The sequence below is a fragment of the Artemia franciscana genome, chromosome 11 (genome assembly GCF_032884065.1).
Source record: "Artemia franciscana chromosome 11, ASM3288406v1, whole genome shotgun sequence".
Lineage (NCBI taxonomy): Eukaryota > Metazoa > Arthropoda > Branchiopoda > Anostraca > Artemiidae > Artemia > Artemia franciscana.
Genome location: NC_088873.1, coordinates 33,141,248 through 33,165,422, shown reverse-complemented (window position 1 = coordinate 33,165,422; position 24,175 = coordinate 33,141,248). Strand labels below are relative to the sequence as shown.

Genomic DNA, 24,175 nt, shown 5'->3' with positions numbered 1-24,175 from the left:
GTACTTTTATAAATAAATAAAAAATAACATGTATATGATATAAGGAATGTGGCTGAATATTGTTATTTAAATATGCAAGGCTGTTAGGGTAACATTTCTTAGGTTTAAATGTAGTAAAAAATGACTAATATGATTTTAATCCCAAATAATAGTAATTCGATTTACTTATTTTATTTTTTATTCTTTTTTTTTCTTTTACAAAACGGATATCCGAAATCAGGCACTGTCTAATTGCTGAGGTATTATCATAGGCACAAGATTTCCAAAGGGATAAACTTACACAGTTAATTAATTGATGAAACTCTAGATGAGGGGGCATCACCTTTTTAAGCCCAGGAAAATCAGAATTATTAAACATTTCATTAAAAGCTGTAAATGATGCTTAAAAAAATGCTCGACTGGTCTTGTAGCTACAGGGCAACTATAAAACACCAATTTTACCTTGTATTTCCTAGGTAGCACATTAGTTTACCTTATTTTACTATTTTACCTTATTTCTCCAATTATACCTTATTTTACCAATTTTGCCAATTTTACTTACCAAGTTTGGGTTTTACAATAATATACAACACTACCCCTAACCCTACCTCCATGACCTGGCCCCTCCCCTAAAAAAAACTTATTAGCGATGTTTAATTCCTAAAATCGTTATAATTGACCCTGGACCCCCTCAATTGCCAAAATCCTCCCCCTGAAAAAAATTATTAACAATATTTTGTTCTTAAAATAAAGGGAGTTGACCCCTGGCCCTCCCTCTATAGCCCGACTTCCCCCCAAAAGAACTTATTATTGGTATTCTATTCCCAAAATCATGGGATCTAACCCCCTCCATGATATATCCCCCTGAAAAAAACTTATTAGTGATATTTCATTCCAAAAATCCTTCGAACTTACCCCTGGCCCTGCATCCATGGCTGAACCCTCTCCTCCCCGAAATACTTATTAACGATATTTTATTCCAAAAAATTATGGTAGTGGACCCCTGGTCTTCCATGACCCGATCGCCTCCCCCGAAAAAACTTATCAATGACTAAATTATGAAAGCTGGCATTCCTGGCATTCCCTACACGGCCTGATACTCCCCGCGGAAAAAAACTTATTAATGATATTTTGTTCCGAAAATCATGGGAGCTGACCCCTGGTCCTTCCTCCATGGCCTGACCCTTTGCCCCCCAAAAAAACTTATTAGCAATGTTTCAGTCCAAAAGTCATTGGGACTGACCACTGGACCTCCCTCCATGGCCAAAGGACCTCCCCCAAAAATATTATTAATGATATTTTTTCCGGAAATTAAGGTAGCTGATCCCTGGCCGTCTCTCCACGACATGACTTCCCTCCCCCCAGAAAACTCATTAACGACATTTATTCCAAAAATCACTGGTGCCGAACCTTGGCCCTCGCTCTATGGCCGAACACCCTTCCCCAAAAATACTTATAAACAATACTTCATTCCGATAATCAGGGGAGCTGACCCCCTCCATGGTTTGAACCCCAAAAGCAACCTATTAACGAGATTTTATTCCAAAAATCATGGGAGCTGAAGATGCAGTAATGACAATGGTCATGTTTGGTTTTGAAATATGGGCACTCTGAAAAATGGAGGAGGATATGCTAGATGTTTTCCTGAGATATTGCCTACTGAATGTTTTGGGTACCCGACTGACTGACCGTATCTCAAATAGTAAGCTGTACGAAAAATGTAGTTCTATCCCACTCTCTAGGGCTATAATGAGAGGAAGGTTGAGATATGGCTAGGACACGTTTTGCGGAAGAAGGATAACAGATTGGCAAAAATTTTCCTTTTCAACCAACCTTCTAGGGCAAAACGAAAAGCAGGTCGTCCCCGAACGAGGTGGGAGGATGCTGTAAGGAAAGATTTAAGGGGAGTGGGAACTTCTTGGGAGGGTGCAAAAGGGGAGGCATGAATAGATTTGGATGGTGGAGGAGCTTGTGTAGCTGTGTTGGCATTAGACGGCTTGGTGATGTAGTGAGTTGTTATTTGTGTCTGTAGTATTAGTTTAAAGGACTATCTGAAGCTGTCCCACCTACTTCCATTTACTACCATTCGCTACTTCAATACATGTTTCTGATTTCGAGAGTACAGTTTCGTTCTAATAGGTAAGCAGGCAGGCACAAGGTTTAAACAGAAGCTAGACTAAAATCTTAGAGTATTTATGATCAGTGACTATTACATATCCTGACCACCAAATAATAAATAGAAATATTTAGAGATAAAAATAGCATTTTGTCACGGGCATGAAAGGGCTTCCTTTTGCTGTTTCTAATCATTTCAGTTCGTGCTTTCATTTGAGTTTATTATTTCGTTTCCTACAGTTGAGCCCGTGGCAAAGGGGTGATATCATATTTTACTTGCAAACTGTAATAGTGTCATAATGGCTGAAGAGATTAATTTCTGTTCATTTTAAGGTTGGCTTCATTGCTCGTCTTATTTTTTGTTCGTTTTAAGTTTTATTTCAACATAGAAATTCTTATTTGTTTTATGCTTAACATTGTACACACCGTAAGCTTATTTTCTGCTCGTTTTAAGTTTGAATTTTTCATTGAAAAGATTCATTTTTTATTTTTTAATTTTTGTTTGTTTTTAAATGACATTTTTGCTGTCTGTTAAGACTAGTAATTTAGGCAAGTAGTTATAACGAGTCATATTAAAAACAACAGTTATTTAATTAGTAGAAGAAGGATCGTAGTGCCAGTCTTAACCCTTTCAGACCTGAACCAAGAAGGAGTTGCGTAAAAATTCTGAAAATAGCAGAGAGTGATCCTGGAGGTTCAACTAGAAAAGGTTTATTTTTTTTAAATTTTTATTTCATTCCATATCCAAAATGTGAATGGTTACCATATGGTCACGTCAGGTATATACAGATACTATTTTAGGTGAAAATTTGCGAAACAGTTGCGATCTGAGTTCAAATACAGTCGAACTTTGCACTTCGAACACATGATTCGACTGGTTCCACCCCTAACGCACTTCTCATAGTGACACCTTCCCTTTTCAGTCGTATCCGGAAAATGCGAGGTCTGGTCAAACCTCACTGATTCCGAAGGCATCCCGTCTCGCGAGGTAGTCGTATTGCGCTTGGTCACTGATAAGGATGGTCTTCCAACTCGAGGACTTTGAGATACGCCAGTAAGAACCAACCCACGAGCAATGTCCATTTTGAAGTACAGCAGAGACATGTGCTGAACATTGATCTGCTTACACTGTCGGCGGTGTATCAGCCAGGCGTTGTTCACAGCCATGTCAAAGAAGTAGTACACAATCCTCATATACCATTTCTTAGAGCGAATGTCAGTCCTGTAAAGCTCCAGGAACATGTCAGCAAGATCTACGCCCCCCATTGATTTGTTGTAGTCACGGACGATTCGGGGGCGATCAACTTCGACGTATTTCCGTGTTGTGCCATCCCATCTCTGACACTTATCAATTGGGGTGACTGCACAGTATGAAGAAGCCAAATGGACTGGTTTGTTGTCATACCATTTTACTACCGATACTTCTGAATGTCTTTCAAAACGGAAGTCCACTGACCCTCGTCCTTTCTTCTTCATGTTGGCGTCGGTATCTAGAACAGCGCCCCTCATTCTGTTGCTGCGTATCGTATCACATGACTCGATGCCATATTCAACCCGGAGCTTGTGAATGAGATCGATGCCAGTATAGAAGTAATCAAAGAACAACTTTAAGTTCATGAACCTTGGCAGATTTTATACAAGCCGAAGGACAACGTCAGTACCGTGGCCAAGTTCAGAAATTTCAACAGCTCCTTTTCCTGTATATATATCTATGTCATACACTATTCCGCTGATGCCGGCTCTCGTGAAAACCTTTACACCCCACGAGTGGGGCTTGTCCTTCAAGTACTGTCGAAATCCAATTCTTCCTTTGAATGGGATCATCTGTTCGTCAATACTTTGGATCTCTTCAGGGTCTATTTTTTTCAGATTCTCCCTGAATGCGTCGTATAGTCTTCTGATCTTGAACAGTTTATCATGACCAACCTCCCCTTTCGGTATCATTAAGGTGTCATCGCAAATAAGGAAAAAAGACCTCAAGCTGATGAACCTATCTCTGCTCATGGTATCAGCCACCGGGGAATATCGTATTCCATTCTCCCAGTACATTCTAATAGCCGGAAGTTTGAGAATGCTCATAAGCATTTGAACTCCAAGAAATCTGCGCAGCTCTTCAAGGGAAAGTTTCAGAGCAAGATTCTTCTTTCTCATGGCATTCAGATTCGTTTGGTCCACAATGTTTGAAAGAATGTCTTCTGTGATAAACATTCGGAAGAGATCAAGGGGCGTTTGTACCTCGTCATAGTGTGGCATAGAACCCTTCCATGTAATATTTCGAGGTTCGGGCTCCGTTTTTATCCACTTGTATTGCTTTGCCTCCTTCGCTACCTTCTTTTTTGCTACTGGTTTTGCCGTGACCTGAGGAGCATCAGTTGGAGTTACTAGACTGACCACTGCTTGGGAAGGAGCATTTTTTTTAGCTCTTGTAAGGACAAAGGGTTCAGCAGGTGCAGTAACTGTTGCTGACTGTATTGCAGAAGAAGCTGACACTGGTGCTGATGATGTGCTTGAAGAACTGTTTGACGCTGTTGTATCATTCAAGCCCGGGAGAGGCAAATCGAATTGATCCGTGTCATCGCCATTGTCTAACTCGAACCTGCCAAGCATTGCTAAAGGGATGTCGTCTGTGTGGTCGATATCCTCTTCATCTCTTCCGTCTTCATTGCCATAATAGTTGAGAGAACGTAAATGCTGAAATTCTTGATCTGGATTGTCTGGTGCCCAGTTTGGGTCGTCGTTGTCGGAAGAGATATTGAGATCTGAATCACAATCAGGTATGAATAAAAGCCTTGCTGCTTCTTCTGCAGTCATTATCTTGGTAACTCTTTTACTTCTTTCCTTGATCAGTCTCTCTTCCAAGGGCTTGGGAACATGACCTCTCATGGAGTCAGAGCTCGTGCTTGGATCTGCTGAAAAGAAATTCAAGGTAAGTGCATCACTTGATAATAACAATAATAATAGTATATTGCAATAAAATAGGCCATTGGCCTCAACACTTGCCTGAGGCATCCCACAAAATAGCTTTTTTACCCTTGTTTCAGTAAAAAGGAGGAACAGAAAGAAAATGTGCCTATTCCCGATCATAAAAAGGACTTGCTGCCTCGTTTGCTGTACAAATCTGCCTAGGTATGGTTTGGCACTGAATGCCTGACGTGACCATTTGGTAACCGATCGTTAGCAACCTTGTTTGCGGCTAAACTACAGCTCAGAATTAGACTAGTGATATCTCATTCGAAAGAACGCATTCTTAGCTACAAAATAAGATCATAATCAGGCTCTGAACTTACCAGAAACGTCCAGGTCATCGAGGTCGAAATCTGCACCTTTCCTCTTTTTCGACATTTTATGTTTTGTCTAAACTTGGACGCTCGCTCGACCGCTCGGGTAAAGCCTTGAGGGACAATAAATTCAAACGCGACAGAGTCAAGCAAGCGCTATCTAGTGGAAAAGAAATCACGGTTGTGACTTTGTCGAGTCGAGAGAAAAAAAATAGGAGGCGAGCGGTATCCGTATGGTGACCACAGGCATGAAAGGGTTAATCAAAGGGATAGTCGTGCTAGGAGTAGCCTTACAGTGAGTTTTATATTTTGGGATGTTATAGCATTTGTCCCATTTTACTGGTTCCAAAGCAGTTCCGTAAAATTTTTTGCGTTTTTAGCTTGATTAGTTTATATTCTTTTTCGGCGCAAAGAACCAGTTTCTATACCGTCGAGGTGCAAAATTCTTACATTCCGCATATCGTTATTAAATGGGCGCAAACATGACAGATAAAGAATGGAATGGTCACAATACTTTCAATGAAGTCTTTCCAAGGCCATATGGGAAATTCGGCCCCGGTTCGGGTCTATTTTTTGCATAATCAATATTGAGATTATTTTTAATATCAACAAGCACACTAAACATTTAGTACAAACAGAAGAGGAAATATTGATCAAGCCAGCGCAAAGAAAAAGTAGGGCTAACTGAAAATAAATCTCCAATCTAAATCACTATTTTGGTGTATAGGATAAGAAACTAAATATTTACGGTTTTTAGTTTCAGCTGGCCTATTCCTTTAAAAAGCTCAAAAATGAGCTGAGTTGACTTTGATTGGTTAAATTCAATACGGCTAATAAGTAATGCATCATTTACTTGCCCAATAGAAGTAAATTTTTTCCATCTATAAAACCTGTGGGAATAATACGTGAAAGCACATAATAAAAACACGCATAAAAAGGTATGGTAACAAGGTTGTTCGCCAACAACCTTGACGAACGTCAGAACGAATCAGCAATTTTGTAATTAAATTTTTCGTTCTGGACGTCTTTCAGTATGGGCCTCAGATATGGATCCAGCAAGCTCAGACGTTTAATCAGCGACTTAAAGTGATACACCATAACTAGATGTGTGTGAGACGGTGTTAGCCAAAACTAGTGGGCCCATTAGTCATGCAGATTTAAAATTCCTTGAGACTTCTGATTTTGATGAGATGAAATAGTCCACCTTACTACTAAAAAAGGTAGGTAGGTTTTTTGAGAGCTGAGATTTTGGAAGGGCTTGCACTTAAGGGCCTTGGCTTAAGCTTGCACCTGGCTCGTAATCACACACATTAAATGTCCTTGTGTGACTCTCATTTCAACAAGAAGTAACATGAACAGCTCCCTATATAACAAAAAATCATGTAAGAGACGTGGGATGTTAATGGCTACAGCCCAAAGGCTGACTTTGGGTGCTTCAACCTATACAGATTCGAAATTTCATTTTAATAAGATGTAACATGTCAACCCTTTGTTGGCTGTGTTTTATATGGGGTTTTCTCATGATTTTGGACCTCATTCTCAAAGCCACCGAAGGTAAATTTTTTAACCATGTGATAGTTTCCGTTACAATGGATAGCTTATAAATTTTATAAGATCTCTAGGTTTAGAGACTTCTGGGGGAACATAACGCATTGAAGATGTGACAGATCCATTGGCGTTGACCCCTAAAAAAGGCGTAAGAACTCATAATTTGCGATTAAATCAGTCCTCTTTATGCCTCTACGACCATCCACTCCACATGCTAAGGCCAAAAACGTGAGGCACGTATTGTTTTTTCTAGTTCTGCGCTAGCCTGTAGACTATGACGAGTTCCACCCAAAAGTCCTAAAAAGGCATGGGTTTTTCACAGTATTTTTGTTGTGCCAAAATTGTCGTTCATTGTTGCCCAAAAATTATCAGAATTAAGCTTTACTTCAGAACCCTCTCTCCACAGACTCTAATGTTTATGCATGATTTCTTTAATTTTCATATACAAATATTGTCTTATTATTACCCTCTTTTATTTCTTTTTCCAGTAAATCGTCTATTGCTCTATGCTGATGATATAGCAAATTTTTGTAGATAAGCTTTACCTTATCACCCACGAGTCAAACAGATAATCTTAGTATTTTTAAAGTCTTTTATGAGTGCAAGTTCTAATTTAATTCTTTGATACATTACGTAAGTTTTTTTGTTCTTACGATAAACATCGTTTTTGGTAAACTACCTACGATTATGCTTAAGGTTATGTTGGTTTTATAACACCCATATTATTTTGGACTAATTTTGCATTAGAAATTTTAAACTTGGATAAATATTTGTATTTGATCTATATGGATATTTAATAAGCTTTCTAGTCCTATTTAATCTGATACAAAGGCGGTGATGTTGCATTTAAAGGCCATATTTTCATAAAGTAAATTCTTTCCTCTGCTCCTGCTTTTATTTTCTTCCTATAAATCGACACAGAATGAAACCTTGAAAGGCCGTTTGAACGATACGACCGGGTCAACATAGCCTAAACTAGGTCCGTGCACAAAAGTATCGCTTGGCTTTCGCAATTACCAGAATCTTTGGACTTTGCAGTTAGGAATGTCTTCACCCAGATCATTACTCGGGTTTTTCGCCTCGGGGTTGGCTCTCCCTTCACTCAGATCAGCTCTTGAGCCTTCAACTGTTGGAGGTCGAACTCACTTTGCTTGCATCGATGCAGAAGTTTATGGCCTTTTTAGATGCCCATGCAAATCTACGGAGTTTTAAAGTCCATAGATTTGTATGGGTGTCTAAAGATTCTGGTTCAGTCTATAAGACAAGGCCCTATCCAGGGGTCCAGGGGATTTGAACACCTCCCCCTCAGAACGTTTTTCTGACTGTTTATTTGTGACAAAATGAATATAAAACACATTTTTGATGTGTCTTTAAAGTTTTGTACCTCCTCCCCCCAAAAATCCGTTTGTAACCCTCCTCCCCCGGAAAATTCCTTTTCTATGGCCCTGGGACTTTGTGAGCCCTTTTTTTAGTTTTTAAGCTTTACTGTCACTCTCATGGTTCGAAAACTGTTCTGCAAAAATTTCAGATTTCTGGCTTAAAGTTCAGATTCAGAAATCTGGCTTGAAGCCAGATTTCTGGCTTGAGTTTAATTCCAATGGACCCCTCTGTTCCAATGCCCAGTATGCACCATTTTCCCCTCCTGATAAAGATGAATAAATATTTCACAAAACAAGTAAAACTTGATTTGAATGCACTAACCAAACTTAAGACGAACAAAATTAATATAGAAACGATTTTGGCTACCCCCCTCCCTCAACTAGCCGTAATAGATCCTAAACCTAGAATGTCATTTGCGTTTTGTTGAAAACCATACTCACCCTGTGCTTTAATTTTCCAAGACATAAACGAAAAATAAAATAAAAATCACTATAATAATGAACGTGACTAGAAAGAACTATGAAAATAAAATGAATGTTTGATATATGCTGATATTGGCTTGCCAATATTTTAGCAACTGACTATTTTATTTGACTGTAGTTTTTCTTCAATGGTATTTTCCACGACATAAACGAAAAATAAAATATAGATCACTATAATAATGAAGGTGACTGGAAAGAACTATGAAAACAAAATCAATGTTTGATATAATACTTAAAATTCTCATCAATTGACTATTTTATTTAACTGTGGTTTTGTTTTTTAATGTTACAAAACACAAGGAAAACTTTTTAATACCATCTGTTTTCATTGAAGTGCAAATGAAACAACCTTAGAAATTTTACGACTAAGAGAGGGGGCAGCAGCCAATATCCTTTTTGTTGCAATTTTTGTCCGTTTTAAGTTTTACTTAAGCATTCAATTAAATTCTTACTCATTTTGGCATTTATTTGTTCACCTATTTCAATATTTGCTATTTCCACGTTTTACACAATTATTTACTTTAATTTCTGTTCGCTTTGACTGTCATTTGTTCTTTGATGAAAATTATATGGCTAAATTTTACATGGCTGTTAAAACGTTTCACACTTTATTTTTCTTTTAAGAAGTGTTATGATAAGTTTTTTCTACAAATAATTTCTCTTCGTTTTAGATTGCGGAAGTTTCATTATTGATTAATATAATGAATATTTTCCAGTTCTTCAGGTGTTCAGCTTAACAGTTAAAATACCTAATTCCAATTTAAATTCTGAATCTGCATGAGGTGATCCGGGCATTAGTTTTCATTTTATTCATTGTACTTACTGCAAAAATTTATTACAATTTGAAATCAGGGTTTGGCAATGTTCTTAAACTAGGATTCAAGAGTGATTTATAAATTTATTGATTTATTAATTAAACTAAGATTCAACATTGATCTATAAATAATGCAATCGAAAGAATCTTGCTGAAAAAATATTTAGAATATCAGATATGAATGAAAATGGAAATGCGAATGAATATATACCACAGAAATCATTCAGTTTTCTTTAATCCTGATTCTTTTGTTTTTGACTTTGACGTTAGCGCTCGCTGGGTGTGGTGTGGGACAATATCATTCTGGTAACCTGGAGGCATCCAACGTCTTTTGATAGATTTCAACATCTCTCTCAATATTCCCTGGAAGCTCATACTTAATATTCTAGCCGTTTTTTATGTATTTCTTATGCGCTCTTTTGACAGCACAGATACAAATCGTGTCTTTCAATTTTTTTTAAATTCCCTCAGTATTCCCTGAAATTTTCAACTTGGTACAATTAGCCGTTCTTGAGGTATCACAGATACCCTCTGATTTGTCATTAGGGATCCACATAGTGTCTTTTGACTGATTTTTACTTCCTCGTCAGGGTTAATTAAGAGTTTCAACTTCATACCCTTAATTGTCCCCGAGACATTACAGACGCAACTGTAACAACTTGGATGCTTGCAGTTTCTTTTGATTTAGTCTAACATCCTCAACGTTTCCTGAAGTTCTAAATAAATTCCTTTAGTTGTCCATGAGATATTGCAGATATTCCCTTTTGGCAACCTGGATGTGCATAGTGCATCCCTGGATCAGTCGTTATTCAGCCATTGAACAGTTAAGAACAATATATTCTTTTAATAAAATGAAAAACAAGTTTTTTTAAATGAAAGTAAGGAGCGACATTAAAACTTAAAATGAACAGAAATTACTCCGTATATGAAAGGATATTTTCCTCCTCAACGCCCCGCTCTTTACGCTAAAGTTTGACTCTTTCTCTGAACTCTACATTTTAAAACAGTAAAAAAAAATTAGCGTAAAGAGCGGGGCGTTGAGGAGGAAAATCCCCTTTCATATACGGAGTAATTTCTGTTCGTTTTAAGTTTTAATGTCGCTCCTTACTTTCATTTAAAAAAACTTGTTTTTTTAATTTTATTTCTGAACGTTTTTTAATTAATGCATGTTTTGATCTTGGCTCTCCGCACATAAATAATTAAAACGAAATTTGCATATTAATGTTTTTTGGCTAAATGGCTTTCTCATAGTTTTAATCGGAAGATTTTGAGAAAAAAGGAGAGAGGGAGGAAGCCTAGTTGCCCTTCAGTTTTTTGATTACTTAAAAAGGCAACTAGAACTTTTAATTTTTTTACGAACATTTTATTAGTAAAAAATATACGTAATTTACGAATTAACTTACGTAACGAACTTCTATATTCGTATATTTTTATTGCGTATATGAGGGGGTTCACCCCACGTCGATACCTCGCTCTTTACATTAAAGCTTAAATTTTGTCCCAATTCCTTAAGAATGACCCTTGAATCACAAAGGCCGTAGAATAAATAGTTGAAATTACTAAAAATACTTTAGCGTAAAGAGCGAGGTACTACGAGGAGGTAAACCCCTCATATGCGCAATAATTTCTGCTCGTTTTAAGTTTTAATGCTGCTCCTCACTTTCAGTAGAAAAAAAAACTTTTCATATTTATTTTTTCATTGTTTTTTTAAATAATGCTAAAAAATCCTGCGCCCCCTTCATTGAAAGTCTCTTCCCCCATGAGCAGTTTTTCCATAGAAAGATCCTCCCATGTAACCCCCCCCCCACCTCAACTCTCCCTCCCGAACCAAAAAAAACCCCTGGAAACGTCCGTACACTTCTCAGTAACCATTACTATATGTAAACACAGGTCAAAGTTTGTAACTTGCAACCCCTCCCACGGGGACTGCGGGGGAGTAAGTCGTCCCCAAAGACATAGTTATTAGGTTTTTCGACTATGGTGAATAAAATGGCTATCTCAGAATTTTGATCTGGTGACTTTGGGGAAAAAATGAGCGTGGGAGGGGGCCTAGGTGCCCTCCAATTTTTTGGTCACTTAAAAAGGGCACTAGAACTTTTCATTTCCGTTAGAATGAGCCCTCTTGCAACTTTATAGCACCACATTAGAATGAAAACCTCTTGCGACATTCTAGGACCCCTTGGTCGCTACGATGACCCCTGGGAAAACAAAAAACAAATAAACACTTACCCGTGATTTGTCTTCTGGCAAAAAATACGAAATTCCACATTTTTGTAGCTAGGAGCTTGAAATTTTTGCTATAGGGTTCTCTGATACGCCGAATGCGATGGTGTGATTTTCGTTAAGATTCTATGACTTTTAGGGGATGTTTCCCCCTATTTTCCAAAATAAGGCAAATTTTCTCAGGCTCGTAACTTTTGATGACAAAGACTAAATGTAATGAAACTTATATATTTAGAATCAACATGAAAATTCGATTCTTTTTATGTATCTTTTAGCATCAAAATTTCGTTTTTTTAGAGTTTCGTTTACTATTGAGCCGGGTCGCACCTTACTACAGTTCGTTACCACGAACTGTTTGAAAAGGATTAATCTCAGTTTCAAACCAGTTGTTGGTAAAGGACTTTTATTCAGATTTAATTAGCCACTGAATTTTTTCAGTAGTTACGAAATAGTGAGAACATTTTACGTCTTATAAACTAATAAAAATATTCATTCAGTATATGTAACCAAGTGAAATATCTGACGTCACTGAATAACTTGAAATGACTGGTTTTTGTCCGCTGCATAGATTGAACTTTCGGCATTATTAAATCAAACAGTTCGTGGTAACGAACTGTAGTAAGGAGCGACCCGGCTCAATAGTAACCAAAACTCTAAAAAATTGAAGTTTGATATCAATAGCTACATCAAAAGAATCGCATATTAATGCTGATTTTAAATATATAAGTTTCATCAAGTTTAGTCTTACCCATCAAAAGTTACGAGCCTGAGAAAATTTGCCTTATTTAGGAAAATAGGGGGAAACACCCCCTAAAAGTCTTAGGATCTTAACGAAAATCACACCATCAGATTCAGCGTATCAGAGAACCCTACTGTAGCAGTTTCAAGCTCCTATCTACAAAAATGTGGAATTTTGTATTTTTTGCCAGAAGACAAATCACGGGTGCGTGTTTATTTGTTTTTTTGTTTTTTTGTTTTTTTTTTCTTTTCCCCAGGGGTCATCGCATCGACCAAGTGGTCCTAGAATGTCGCAAGAGGGCTCATTCTGACGGAAATGAAAAGTTCTAGTGCCCTTTTTAAGTGACCAAAGAAATTGGAGGGCATCTAGGCCCCCTCCCACGCTCATTTTTTTCCAAAAGTCAACGGATTAAAATTTTGAGATATCCATTTTGTTCAGCATAGTCGAAAACCATAATAACTATGTCTTTGGGGATGACTTACTCCCCCACAATCCCTGGGGGAGGGGCTGCAAGTTACAAACTTTGACCAGTGTTTAGATATAGTAATGGTTATTGGGAAGTGTACAGACGTTTTCAGGGGGATTTTATTTTGTTTGGGGGTGGGGCTGAGGAGAGGGGGCTATGTTGGAGGATCTTTCCTTGGAGGAATCTGTCATGGGGGAATAAAAATTCAATGAAAAGGGCGCAGGATTCTCTAGCATCACTGTAAGAAAACAATGAAAAATAAACATGAAAACGTTTTTTCAAATGAAAGGAAGAAGTAGTATTGAAACTTAAAACGAAAAGAGATTATTCCGCATATGACGGGTTCTAAGAATACTTTAGCATAAAGAGCGAGGTATTTAGGAGAAGATAAATACCTTGCTCTTTATGCTAAAGTATTTTTAGTAATTTCAACTATTTATTCTAACGCCTTTCTGATTCAGGGGTCATTCTTAAAGAATTGGGACAAAACTTACGATTTAGTGTAAAGAGCGAGGTATTAACGAGGGTACAAACCCCTTCGTATACATAATAAAAATATAAGGTTATGAAAGTTTGTTACGTAAGTTAATTCTTCAGTTACGTATATTTTTTACTAATAAAAACGGTCGTTAAAAATTAAAAGTTCTAGTCGCCTTTTTAAGTAACAAAAAAATTTGAGGGCAACTAGGCCTCCTTCTCCACCCCTTATTTCTCAAAATCGTCTGATCAAAACTAAGAGAAAGCCATTTAGCCAAAAAAAGAATTAATATATAAATTTCATTTTAATAATTTATGTGCGGAGAGCCAAAACCAAACATGCATTAGTTCAAAAACGTTCAGAAATTAAATAAAAAAAAACTAATTTTTTTAGCTGAAAGTAAGGAGCGACATTAAAACATAAAACGAACAGAAATTACTCAATGAAAAAATAAACATGGAAAAATTCTTTCAATTGAAAATAAGGAGTACCATTGAAACTTAAAACGAACAGAGGGGAGGGGACAACTCATTTCATATACGGAGTAAAATATAAAAAATATAAAATATAAAAATATAAATGTAAAAATATAAAATATAAAAAAAATATAAGGTTATGAAAGTTTGTTACGTAAGTTAATTCTTAAGTTACGTATATTTTTTACTAATAAAAACGTTCGTTAAAATTAAAAGTTCTAGTTGCCTTTTTAAGTAACCGAAAAATTGGAGGGCAACTAGGCCTCCTTCTCCACCCCTTATTTCTCAAAATCGTCTGATCAAAACTAAGAGAAAGGCATTTAGCCAAAAAAAGAATTAATATACAAATTTCATTTTAATAGTTTATGTGCGGAGAGCCAAAACCAAACATGCATTAATTCAAAAACGTTCAGAAATTAAATAAAAAAAACTAATTTTTTTAGCTGAAAGTAAGGAGCGACATTAAAACTTAAAACGAACAGAAATTAATCCGTATATGAAATGAGTTGTCCCCTCCGCAGTCCCTCGCTCTTTACGCTAAAGTTTGACTCTGCCACAATTCTAATTTTTAAAACAATTTAAAGCTTTAGTGTAAAGAGCGAGGGATTGCGGAGGGGACAACTCATTTCATATACGGAGTAATTTCTGTTCGTTTTAAGTTTTAATGTCGCTCCTTACTTTCAGCTAAAAAAATTAGTTTTTTTTATTTAATTTCATATAAAATCAAAGAGCGGTATCCCAGTTTGGCAATAATAAGGATTATAGTGGCATACAATTGTATCCATATTGGCAAGACCTGTGAAAAGTAGAGCTTTGAATTTGTTCATTTCATTCCAAGGAATGTTTGCACAAGGCCAGAATTCAGGGGATGGCTATATCTCTAATGATGCGGAATCTCGAATAATGGTAATGCTCACCCTAATGAATGGTCAGTTAGCAAAAATAGACCCAATTTCATCAGAAATAGCGGGAATAAATGGGAGGATGGCCCAATTATCAATTAAGTTGGAGGGAGCGATCGCTTAATTTAAGGCAGAAAATATAAATACGCAGCGAGAACTGGATTCTCTGAAAACTGAACTGGAGAAGATGCGACTTAAAATGAGTAAAATTTGAATCTAGAGGCTGATTCAAAACGAACAAATGTAATTTGGTATAACTTTGATCCGTCAAGACGAGCACAGACATTACTTGAAGATGTAGTTGCCACTTTTAACCAGTTTATACCGGATGCCTCGTTACATCTTAGCGACATAAAAGACGTTTTCCGTATTAAGTGTAATCAAAACCCCCGCCCCGTTTTGGTTAAATTTACGTGCGCTATTTGCCGCGATCTTGTTCTGAAATCAGGTCAACATTTTAGACGCGCAAAAATTGGGATTATGCCTGACTGCACAAACGAGAATTACTTGCGAGAAAGAAAATGAAATTTACCCTTGAGGCATCAAAATCAGAGGGAAAAGAGGCGAAGTTGCGTGGTATGAATTGTTTGTAGAGAACAAGGGTTATATATACAATTTCGAAATTGATACAATTTCGAAATTGATGTGATAGAGGATCGCACAGTACCTGGTGGTGAATATAGAAGGGGAGTAGTGCGTACCAGGTATCGGCTGTTGGAGGTAATCGGCCGAAAGAATAGGGAGACCAGGGCATTGGTGTTGTACAGGAAAGAATAAATATAGTGCATTGGAACATTCAAGGATGGAGTGAAACGAAAATTAATAGTATATTGGTATCGCAGTGTATGTTTGATATTGTAGCATTATCTGAAACTTGGTTGGAAAAAGAAATTCAGTTTGAAAGGTTTCGATATTTCGGTGTCCATCGTAAAAAATCTAAGAATGGCCGAACTCATGGTAGTCCACGGCTGAAGAGTGTTTCTTATAATTTGATGTGGTTAAGAGTCAAAGCCGATGGACGGTTTATTATTTTTTTGCAATTTATATCCTTCCAGAGTCGAGCTCGTACAACGAGGAGGATACGTGGTGTATATTAGAGGACGAAAAACGTAAATTTTTGTCCTCTAATGGGACTTTAATGGTTATGTTGGGGTTACTCCGGAAGTTTTGATGTCACCTCATGAATGTACGGATGAAGCTGCTTGGGAGATTTGGGATGTTTTAGTAATCCATCTCCCTCCGAGGGTAAGTAAGGACCATAGTAGACGAAAGAATAGTTGGGGCCGTAAAATTTTGGATTTTTGTGGTAGGGAAAATTTGTTATTTTGAATGGAAGAGTTGGAAAGGATGGAGGTGTGGGAAATTTCACTTGTTTTCTGGGACTTCTCCAAGTGTAATTGATTATATTCCTCTTTGGCATCTATGTGCGGATTTCGAGGTGATGGCAGTGGTAGGTTCAGATCACTTGCCTGTTATGGCTACTTTTGAGTTGGTTAGTTCTAAGGAACTAGCGACTAATAGTGATAGGAAGAAAAAACGTAGAGAAGCCGAGGATTTAGGGATTAGAAAGGCACTGAAAGTAACAGGAGAGAATAAGAAAAATTTTCAGAGTATGATAACGAGTGAAGAAGTTAAGCAGAAATTAGAGGAATGTTTGGTTTTACTAGGTGATGGAAAAATAGAGGAGCCGTTAGCATTAGTAAACGATGTATATAAGGTAGGTTCAAAGTTAAATTACAGAGTTGAGAATGATATTAGTAATGGATTTTTTTTATAACGATTGTGAAAGAAAACGCCAGGAAGTTTTAGAGGCACTGCGGAAAGCGAGGGATAGCATAGGTAGTAGGGAAAATACTAGATTTTATATGGATTATAAGTTGATTCGGAATAAGTATAAAAAAATGTTGAAGATTAAGAAAAAAGAGCATGAAATTAGGATAGGAGAGCAACTGAAAAAAGATTATAAAGAAGGAGATATTAGGACCTTTTGGCGTATAGTTAAAAATACTATAGGAGGAACAGAGGTTTGTGATGGTATTCCAGCAGTAGATTCTTGGCCTACACATTTAGAGGAGAGAGAAAACGAAGTTATTAGGGACCAAGGAGGAACTAGTTTAAGTGTAGATCTGGTATCTGCTTTACGTGATGTAGTTGATAGGCCAATGCAAGAATGTGATTATGATTTGGTTGCTCCCATCCAAGTAAGTGAACTTTGGGAGCCAATGAAAGGAATGAGAGGCGGGTCTGCTCCAGGTATAGATGGAATACCAACCGCACTTTGGAAGTGGGGACGGGTGTGGCTGCTGCCTGTTATAGCAGGGATGTTTTCCGGTGTATTGAACAGTGCAGAATGGCCCTTGTCCTCGGCTACGTCTGTTCTAGAGCCGTTATTTAAAAAGGGGGATAGAATAGACCATGGGAATTATAGAGGTATAAGCCTAAGTAATGCGCTTAGTAAGGTTTTTGCTAAGATATTATGTTGTAGGATAGATAATTGGATAGACGAAAATAGAATTTTATCAGATTCGCAGGCAGGGTTCAGAAAAGGCTACAGTCCTATGGATCAGATTTTTATTTTATTGGGGATGATTAGGAAACAGTTTAGAAAAAAGAGGACAGGCTATTTGTTGCATTTTTTTGGATTTAAAAGGGGCGTTTGATGGAGTGGATAGAAGTTTAATGATAGAGTCGTTGTTAGCACTAGGGCTACCAAGCGCATTTGTTAAGATTACAGCATCTCTGTATAATATAGTTAAGATTGTAGTACGAGTAGGCAAGGATTTCTCTAGGGTTATTAGGAGTAGACTTGGTGTTAAGCAGGGATGTTCAATTTCCCCAAGGCTATTTTCATTGTATATTAGATTTTGAATAATATTTGATAGGCAGAGGCGCCCCAAAAATTAAGCTTTCAAGTGCGAGCGTTATGGCACTACTTTTTGCGGATGACATAGCATTAGTAGCGGAAAGTGAAGAATATTTACAACAACTGCTAGATCTAGCATCTTCTTATATTAGGAATAAGAAACTAGTGTTAAATACTAAGAAGTCGGTGGTAATGGTTTTTAGGAAAAGTGGAGAACAGATAGATTCGCAGTGTCAGTTTACGTATGAAGGTAGGACACTAGACTACGTAGATGAATTTCAGTTCTTAGGTTGTAGGCTTTCGTCAGATGGGAAATGGAAGAAACATCTCAAGATAGTAGGAAGTAAGGGAAATAGACTACTAGGATTGTTCAGTAAAAGTAGTATCAAGGAAACTAGGGATGTAGGACTGCTAAAGTATGTTTTTAATGCTAGGGTTATTACGGGGTGGAGCTTTGGGGGTTTAATAAGGGGTTGAATTTAGAGAGAATACAGTTGAGATTTTAAAAGCGTATGTTAGGCCTTGATAATAAGTTTAATGGGTTAGTACTAAGAGGGGATATAGGAATAAAGTGTATGAGACAGAGTAGGTTAATTAGTATGGTTAAATATTGGGAAAGGGCATCATCGATAGAAGATAATAGGCTAGTTAAACAAGCATTTTTAATGATGCTTCGAGATAGGACGAAGGATTCATGGCCAAATCAGGTGAAGAATGTATTAGACCGTGTAGGGCTAGGTAATTGCTGGAATGAGGGGAAGAGGATAGGATAGATGGTAGGGACTGTATCTAGGTTAGTTGCTAGTAGGCTAGAATCTCAGGAAGTTCAGGTTTGGCAAGCTGAGAAGGCCACCTCGCCGTCCCTTGGGATATATGCGGAGGTCAAGGAGAACTGGGGCGAATAAATTTATCTAAAAATGGGATTGGCTCCGGATGATTTGAAATGGGTAATGTGTGTAGGCTAAGGGACAATTTTATGCCTCTTGGAGAACTTGGAAATATTTAGGGAGAAATAGATTGAGGGATGGTCCTTGCAGCTGCCCTATGTGTGGAGAGATGGATGAGTCTTTGCAACATTTTCCTGGGGATTGTAGGGAATTGAGGGATTTGCGCTTGGAAATATTTGGTAAGGAGGTTGGGGGGAGAGATTGGGTTTTGGAAATTTTGAGAAGTAGGTGTTATTTAACTATAAATAATATTGGAAAGTTCGTCCGGGTAGGTATGACGTATCGTGATGTTTCCTTAAATAATTAGTTTAATATCTTTTCAGTCTATGTTTGTTGCTGTATTTTTTACACTTGTTTTGTGTATGTCACCATGGCCCAATTGGGCTTTTTGCTTGAATAAATCTATCTATCTATCTATCGAAGTATGTTTTGGTTAACTTCAAAATAATCCTCAACATTCTCTGAAAGTTCCAACCTAATGGCCTTAAATGCTCCTGGGTTGAATGTTCCTTAAATATTCCTAGTATCTTTTGATTTAGTTCAACGTCCCCCCGATAATCCCTGAAAATTTCAACTTAGAATACCATTAGCCGTTCCTGAGATATTGCAATACACCCTTTTGACAACCAGGGTGTACATAGTATCTTTAAGTGCATGTGTAATGACAAATATCGGCTTTGTAGATCTTGGGTTCAAAAATGCTACGGGATGAAATTCGAAAATAATAAAGGGAACACGAAAGGTACGTGGAAAACCACTAATGAATCATCAAATGGTGGCAAGAATAATGAAAATCCAGCTAGCCTAATAGTTGGCAATAGAATAGTTGTCGAAAGTTGTATTCTTAAAATCAATCTTTTAGTGTTAAATATTTAGGTTTTTATCTTGATTCCAATTTGAGTTGGAAACAACACTGTAATGCAGCAGCAGCAAAAGTGGCAAGAGGATTGAGTCAGAAGGCTAAGGAATGAGCTTCTACCAAGAATTCTAATGGTCATCTACCATTTTCTTATCATTCCGTATCTGTCTTATGGCTGTTTGCTGTAGACTAGTTCTTTTGTGTCAAGTTTGAAAAAAAAACCTAAATTTTATATAATAAAGTTGTTCGTGTCTAAGGAGATTATGTGAGATTTAAAAAAGCACTTTGAGTTATTTCATTACAATTAAAATTCTAAACACTTATAAGTTAACTAGACTGTCAACTAGCTTTTTTTGTTTATCAATGTTGAATGTTTGAATGTTCGCCGGAGTGCTTTTTGCGGAGTGCGGACCGTTTTGCGGAGTGCGAAGTGGGAAATTTTTAAGTCCAACTCGTTTTATCATTGTTATGAAACTAGATATTCTTCAGAGATAGTATCTGAGGCTTGGAGTACTCAACAAGGATCTTTATTTCCACGTTTGTAAGCACCATAGCTGTGGAAATCTCCCCCGGAGGGTATAAATGTGGTAGATAATGTTAGCGAGTTCAAGAATGGATTGGAACGCTACCTTCAAGGAAGTTGTTAATTATTTATTTTATTTATCTTTTTTTGTTATTTTTTTTGCAATTTTTGATTTATAAGTGAAGTGTGAATATATATTAGTATATTATAAGGATGGAAACAACCATCATATACAACCCAATGGGTTTCCCCGATCATTGTTCAAAGATGATGTAGGCGTTATTTTGTTCATAAATTATTTCTCCGTCTCAAAAAAAGCTTTATAGACTCGTTTATTGTTGTCAGGCTGCATACCCACTTTTGACTCCCAAATTTATATTCATATTTTTTTTATACTTGACTTTTGTGTTTTCAGTAAAGCGCTAGTTTTCTATAATCCTAAAAGCATAGGGAAACATAATTAGTTGGTTTACTTGTACTAGTTTTATTGATATACATTGTTTGATAGACTTTGTTTTTTTAAAAATTAATATTGTCTAAGATTACCAAATCTTATTATGATAATTCGAAGACTGTGAATTACTTATAAGCAAATTCTCCTTCAATTCTCTCTCAGATCTGAGCAAGAGATCACTGTCGAAAGTGGAGAACCGTTTTCAGTTCACCCTACGCATTTTTGTACATTTTCTGTCATTGTTTTGTTCTATGAGTCATTTATAGCAGGCTTTTGAATATAAGAAAAAGCCTTTTCTTAATCGACAAAAAACTAGTAATAGGAAGATATTATTAAATTCCAAGGCTTATCCTAGAATTGCTTTATGATTTTTCATTAATACTTACTCAATATTTTTATATTTTATGCTCTAGTGAGGCATCCTCTTCCGTGACTGAAAACTGGAAATGTCTGAACTGGACTTTTCTAAGTCCAAAATAGACATTTATGAGAAAAATCAATACTCAAGTGGCTGGAAAAAGTTTCGACTTCTTCTATGGAAAAACTGGGTAATACAAATAAGACACCCAGTACAGACAGTGTCCGAGGTCCTATTACCTTTGGTTTTCTGCCTTGTTTTAGTTGCCGTAAGGTCGTTGGTTGAGATCACTCCTATTGACGTGACAACTTGGGAGTCCTTCACCGTTGATGAACTTCCCAGTATCCCCGTGTAAGTACTTAATTTTTTACTTCAACGTTATTGCAGACAGTGGTCATCTCAATTTAATTCATAATCATTCACAAAGATTCGAAATCGATAATCGTCACAGATTAAAATCTTTCATTCTTGGCCCACCTTTGCCCCAGAGCCTACAACCAGTTCTCCACTGGCTTTCTTACGACTTGGTTTCAGAGTCACCCCGAACAAATACAAACTTTCCTATAATATAATTTGTATTCGTTGGAGGGGGGAGGGTGTTCGGTATATTCTTGAGCGATATACTATCATTCTAATGTCAACTGAAAATCATGACTTCGTCCTCACTTTACGGAAAAGCTTTTTAAAGACGTCTAGAATGTCAAAATGGTCCGAATGGTAAGATCAGACTGGTGTTTTACTGTGTTCGATTAAGGAGCAAACAAAGATTAGTATATATTTTAGAGAGGATATATTCAGTTGAACATTAAAATAGAAAGGGTGGGTTATCTCATGTTTCCGTAATTTGTAGCAATATATTAAACATAAAAATAAACTATTGAATTTACATATTTAACTGTATGGAGGCGGAAGGGGAAAGAGCCCCCCCCCTAAGAACAATATTTTTTGTAGAATCCCCTTAAGAAATTTGAAAATCATAACCTCAAAGTTCATGTTTGGGTATCCCCAGTTAAATATGTTAATCAACGGAACGGTGTTAACTTGGTAAAGAGCTATGTATATTCCTAGCCTTCATTACTGTTTTTCCCACTCTCATCATATAGAACAAATTACTTCAAAAACTTGAAGGCCGCTCACTCATTTCTATTGCCCATTTTAAGGACTGAAACTCACTGCAATCCACATATGATAGCATCATTTGGCTGTGGATAACCTGTAGCTTTGGATGATATAGGGGTTAAAATTAAAAAAATTCAAAAATTAAAAATAAACGAACGGTAATCAAGATTTTAAATCAAGCAGTCTCAAAACGAACCGAGATTACCACAAATAAAAGTTGACCTGCCACCAACCCCCTCAAACCTCCGTAAAAGCTAGAGTACTGTTTGTGCTTTATTGGGAAGCAAACAGAGTGATGAAAAATTGCCAGTTGGTGTTTTAGAAGCTTAATTTAGCTATATCCATTTTCTATAATTTGCAAAGAAATGGAATTGATATAAAAAATAAGTGACGAAAATGAATTTCCTTTTACTATAGTAAAACTGAATTGATCGTCACAAATTGTTATTAAATAAAAAAAAATAATTTTTTTTAGCTGAAAGTAAGGAGCGACATTAAAACTTAAAACGAACAGAAATTAATCCGTATATGAAATGAGTTGTCCCTTCCGCAATCCCTCGCTCTTTTCGCTAAAGCTTTTAATTGTTTTAAAAAGTAGAATTGTGGCAAAGAGTCAAACTTTAGCGTAAAGAGCGAGGGATTGCGGAGGGGACAACTCATTTCATATACGGATTAATTTCTGTTCGTTTTAAGTTTTAATGTCGCTCCTTACTTTCAGCTAAAAATTTTTTTTTTTTATTTAATTTCTGAACGTTTTTGAATTAATGCATGTTTGGTTTTGGCTCTCCGCACATAAATTATTAAAATGAAATTTGTATATTAATTCTTTTTTTGGCTAAATGGCTTTCTATTAGTTTTGATCAGACGATATTGAGAAATAAGGGGGGGAGAAGGAGGCCTAGTTGCCCTCCAATTTTTCGGTTGCTTAAAAAGGCAACTAGAACTTTTAATTTTTAACGAACGTTTTTATTAGTAAAAAATATACGTAACTTAAGAATTAACTTACGTAACAAACTTTCATAACCTTATATTTTTATTATGTATACGAGGGGGTTTGTACCCTCGTTAATACCTCGCTCTTTACACTAAATCCTAAGTTTTGTCCCAATTCTTTAAGAATGACCCCTGAATCAGAAATGCCGTAGAATAAATAGTTGAAATTACTAAAAATACTTTAGCATAAAGAGCAAGGTATTTATCTCCTCCTAAATACCTCGCTCTTTATGCTAAAGTATTTTTAGAACCCCTCATATGCGTAATAATCTCTGTTCGTTTTAAGTTTCAATGCTACTTCTTCCTTTCATTTGAAAAAACGTTTTCATGTTTATTTTTCATTGTTTTCTGATAGTAATGCTAGAGAATCCTGCGCCCTTATCATTGAATTTTTCTTCCCCCATGATAGATTCCTCCAAGGAAAGATCCTCCAACATAGCCCCCTCTCCTCAGCCCCACCCCCAGACAAAATAAAATCCCCCTGAAAACGTCCGCACATTTCCCAATAACCATTACTATATGTAAACACTGGTCAAAGTTTGTAACTTGCAGCCCATCCCCCAGGGTTTGTGTAAGTCATCCCAAAGACATAGTTATTATGGTTTTCGACTATGCTGAACAAAATGGCTATCTCAAAATTTTGATCCGTTGACTTTGGGGAAAAAATGAGCGTGGGAGGGGGCCTAGATGGCCTCCAATTTTTCGGTCACTTAAAAAGGGCACTAGAACTTTTCATTTCCGTTAGAATGAGCCCTCTTGCGACATTCTAGGACCACTTGGTCGATACGATGACCCCTGGGGAAAAGAAAAAAAAAAAACAAAACAAACAAATAAACACGCACCCGTGATTTGTCTTCTGGCAAAAAATACAAAATTCCACATTTTTGTAGATAGGAGCTTGAAACTTCTACAGGAGGGCTCTCTGATACGGTGAATCTGATGGTGTCATTTTCGCTAAGATCCTACGACTTTTAGGGGGTGTTTCCCTCTATTTTCCTAAATAAGGCAAATTTTCTCAGGCTCGTAACTTTTGATGGGTAAGACTAAACTTGATGAAACTTATATATTTAAAATCAGAATTAAAATGCGATTCTTTTGATGTAGCTATTGATATGAAAATTCAATTTTTTAGAGTTTTGGTTACTATTCAGCCGGGTCGCTCCTTACTACAGTTCGTTA

At 36.7% G+C, this 24,175-nt stretch overlaps 2 protein-coding genes across 7 annotated transcripts in view; one reads left to right on the top strand and one right to left on the bottom strand.

Annotated features, from left to right (window-relative positions):
• LOC136033112 (phospholipid-transporting ATPase ABCA3-like) overlaps positions 1 to 24,175 on the top strand; it is a 177,832-nt gene that overhangs the window by 34,253 nt on the left and 119,404 nt on the right. For 2 of the 4 annotated variants that reach the window (XM_065713741.1, XM_065713740.1), the window contains exon 2: positions 20,940 to 21,235. In XM_065713741.1, the coding sequence (XP_065569813.1) occupies positions 20,973 to 21,235 (263 nt within the window). In that variant the 5' untranslated portion in view covers positions 20,940 to 20,972. Of the gene's footprint in view, positions 1 to 6,404; positions 6,593 to 7,472; positions 7,554 to 20,939; positions 21,236 to 24,175 lie in introns of those variants that run through there. The other 2 variants (XM_065713739.1, XM_065713738.1) reach the window with 2 other exon arrangements.
• Positions 1 to 24,175, bottom strand: part of LOC136033115 (uncharacterized) — a 104,931-nt gene that overhangs the window by 30,558 nt on the left and 50,198 nt on the right. The gene's annotated exons all lie outside the window — the stretch shown is intronic.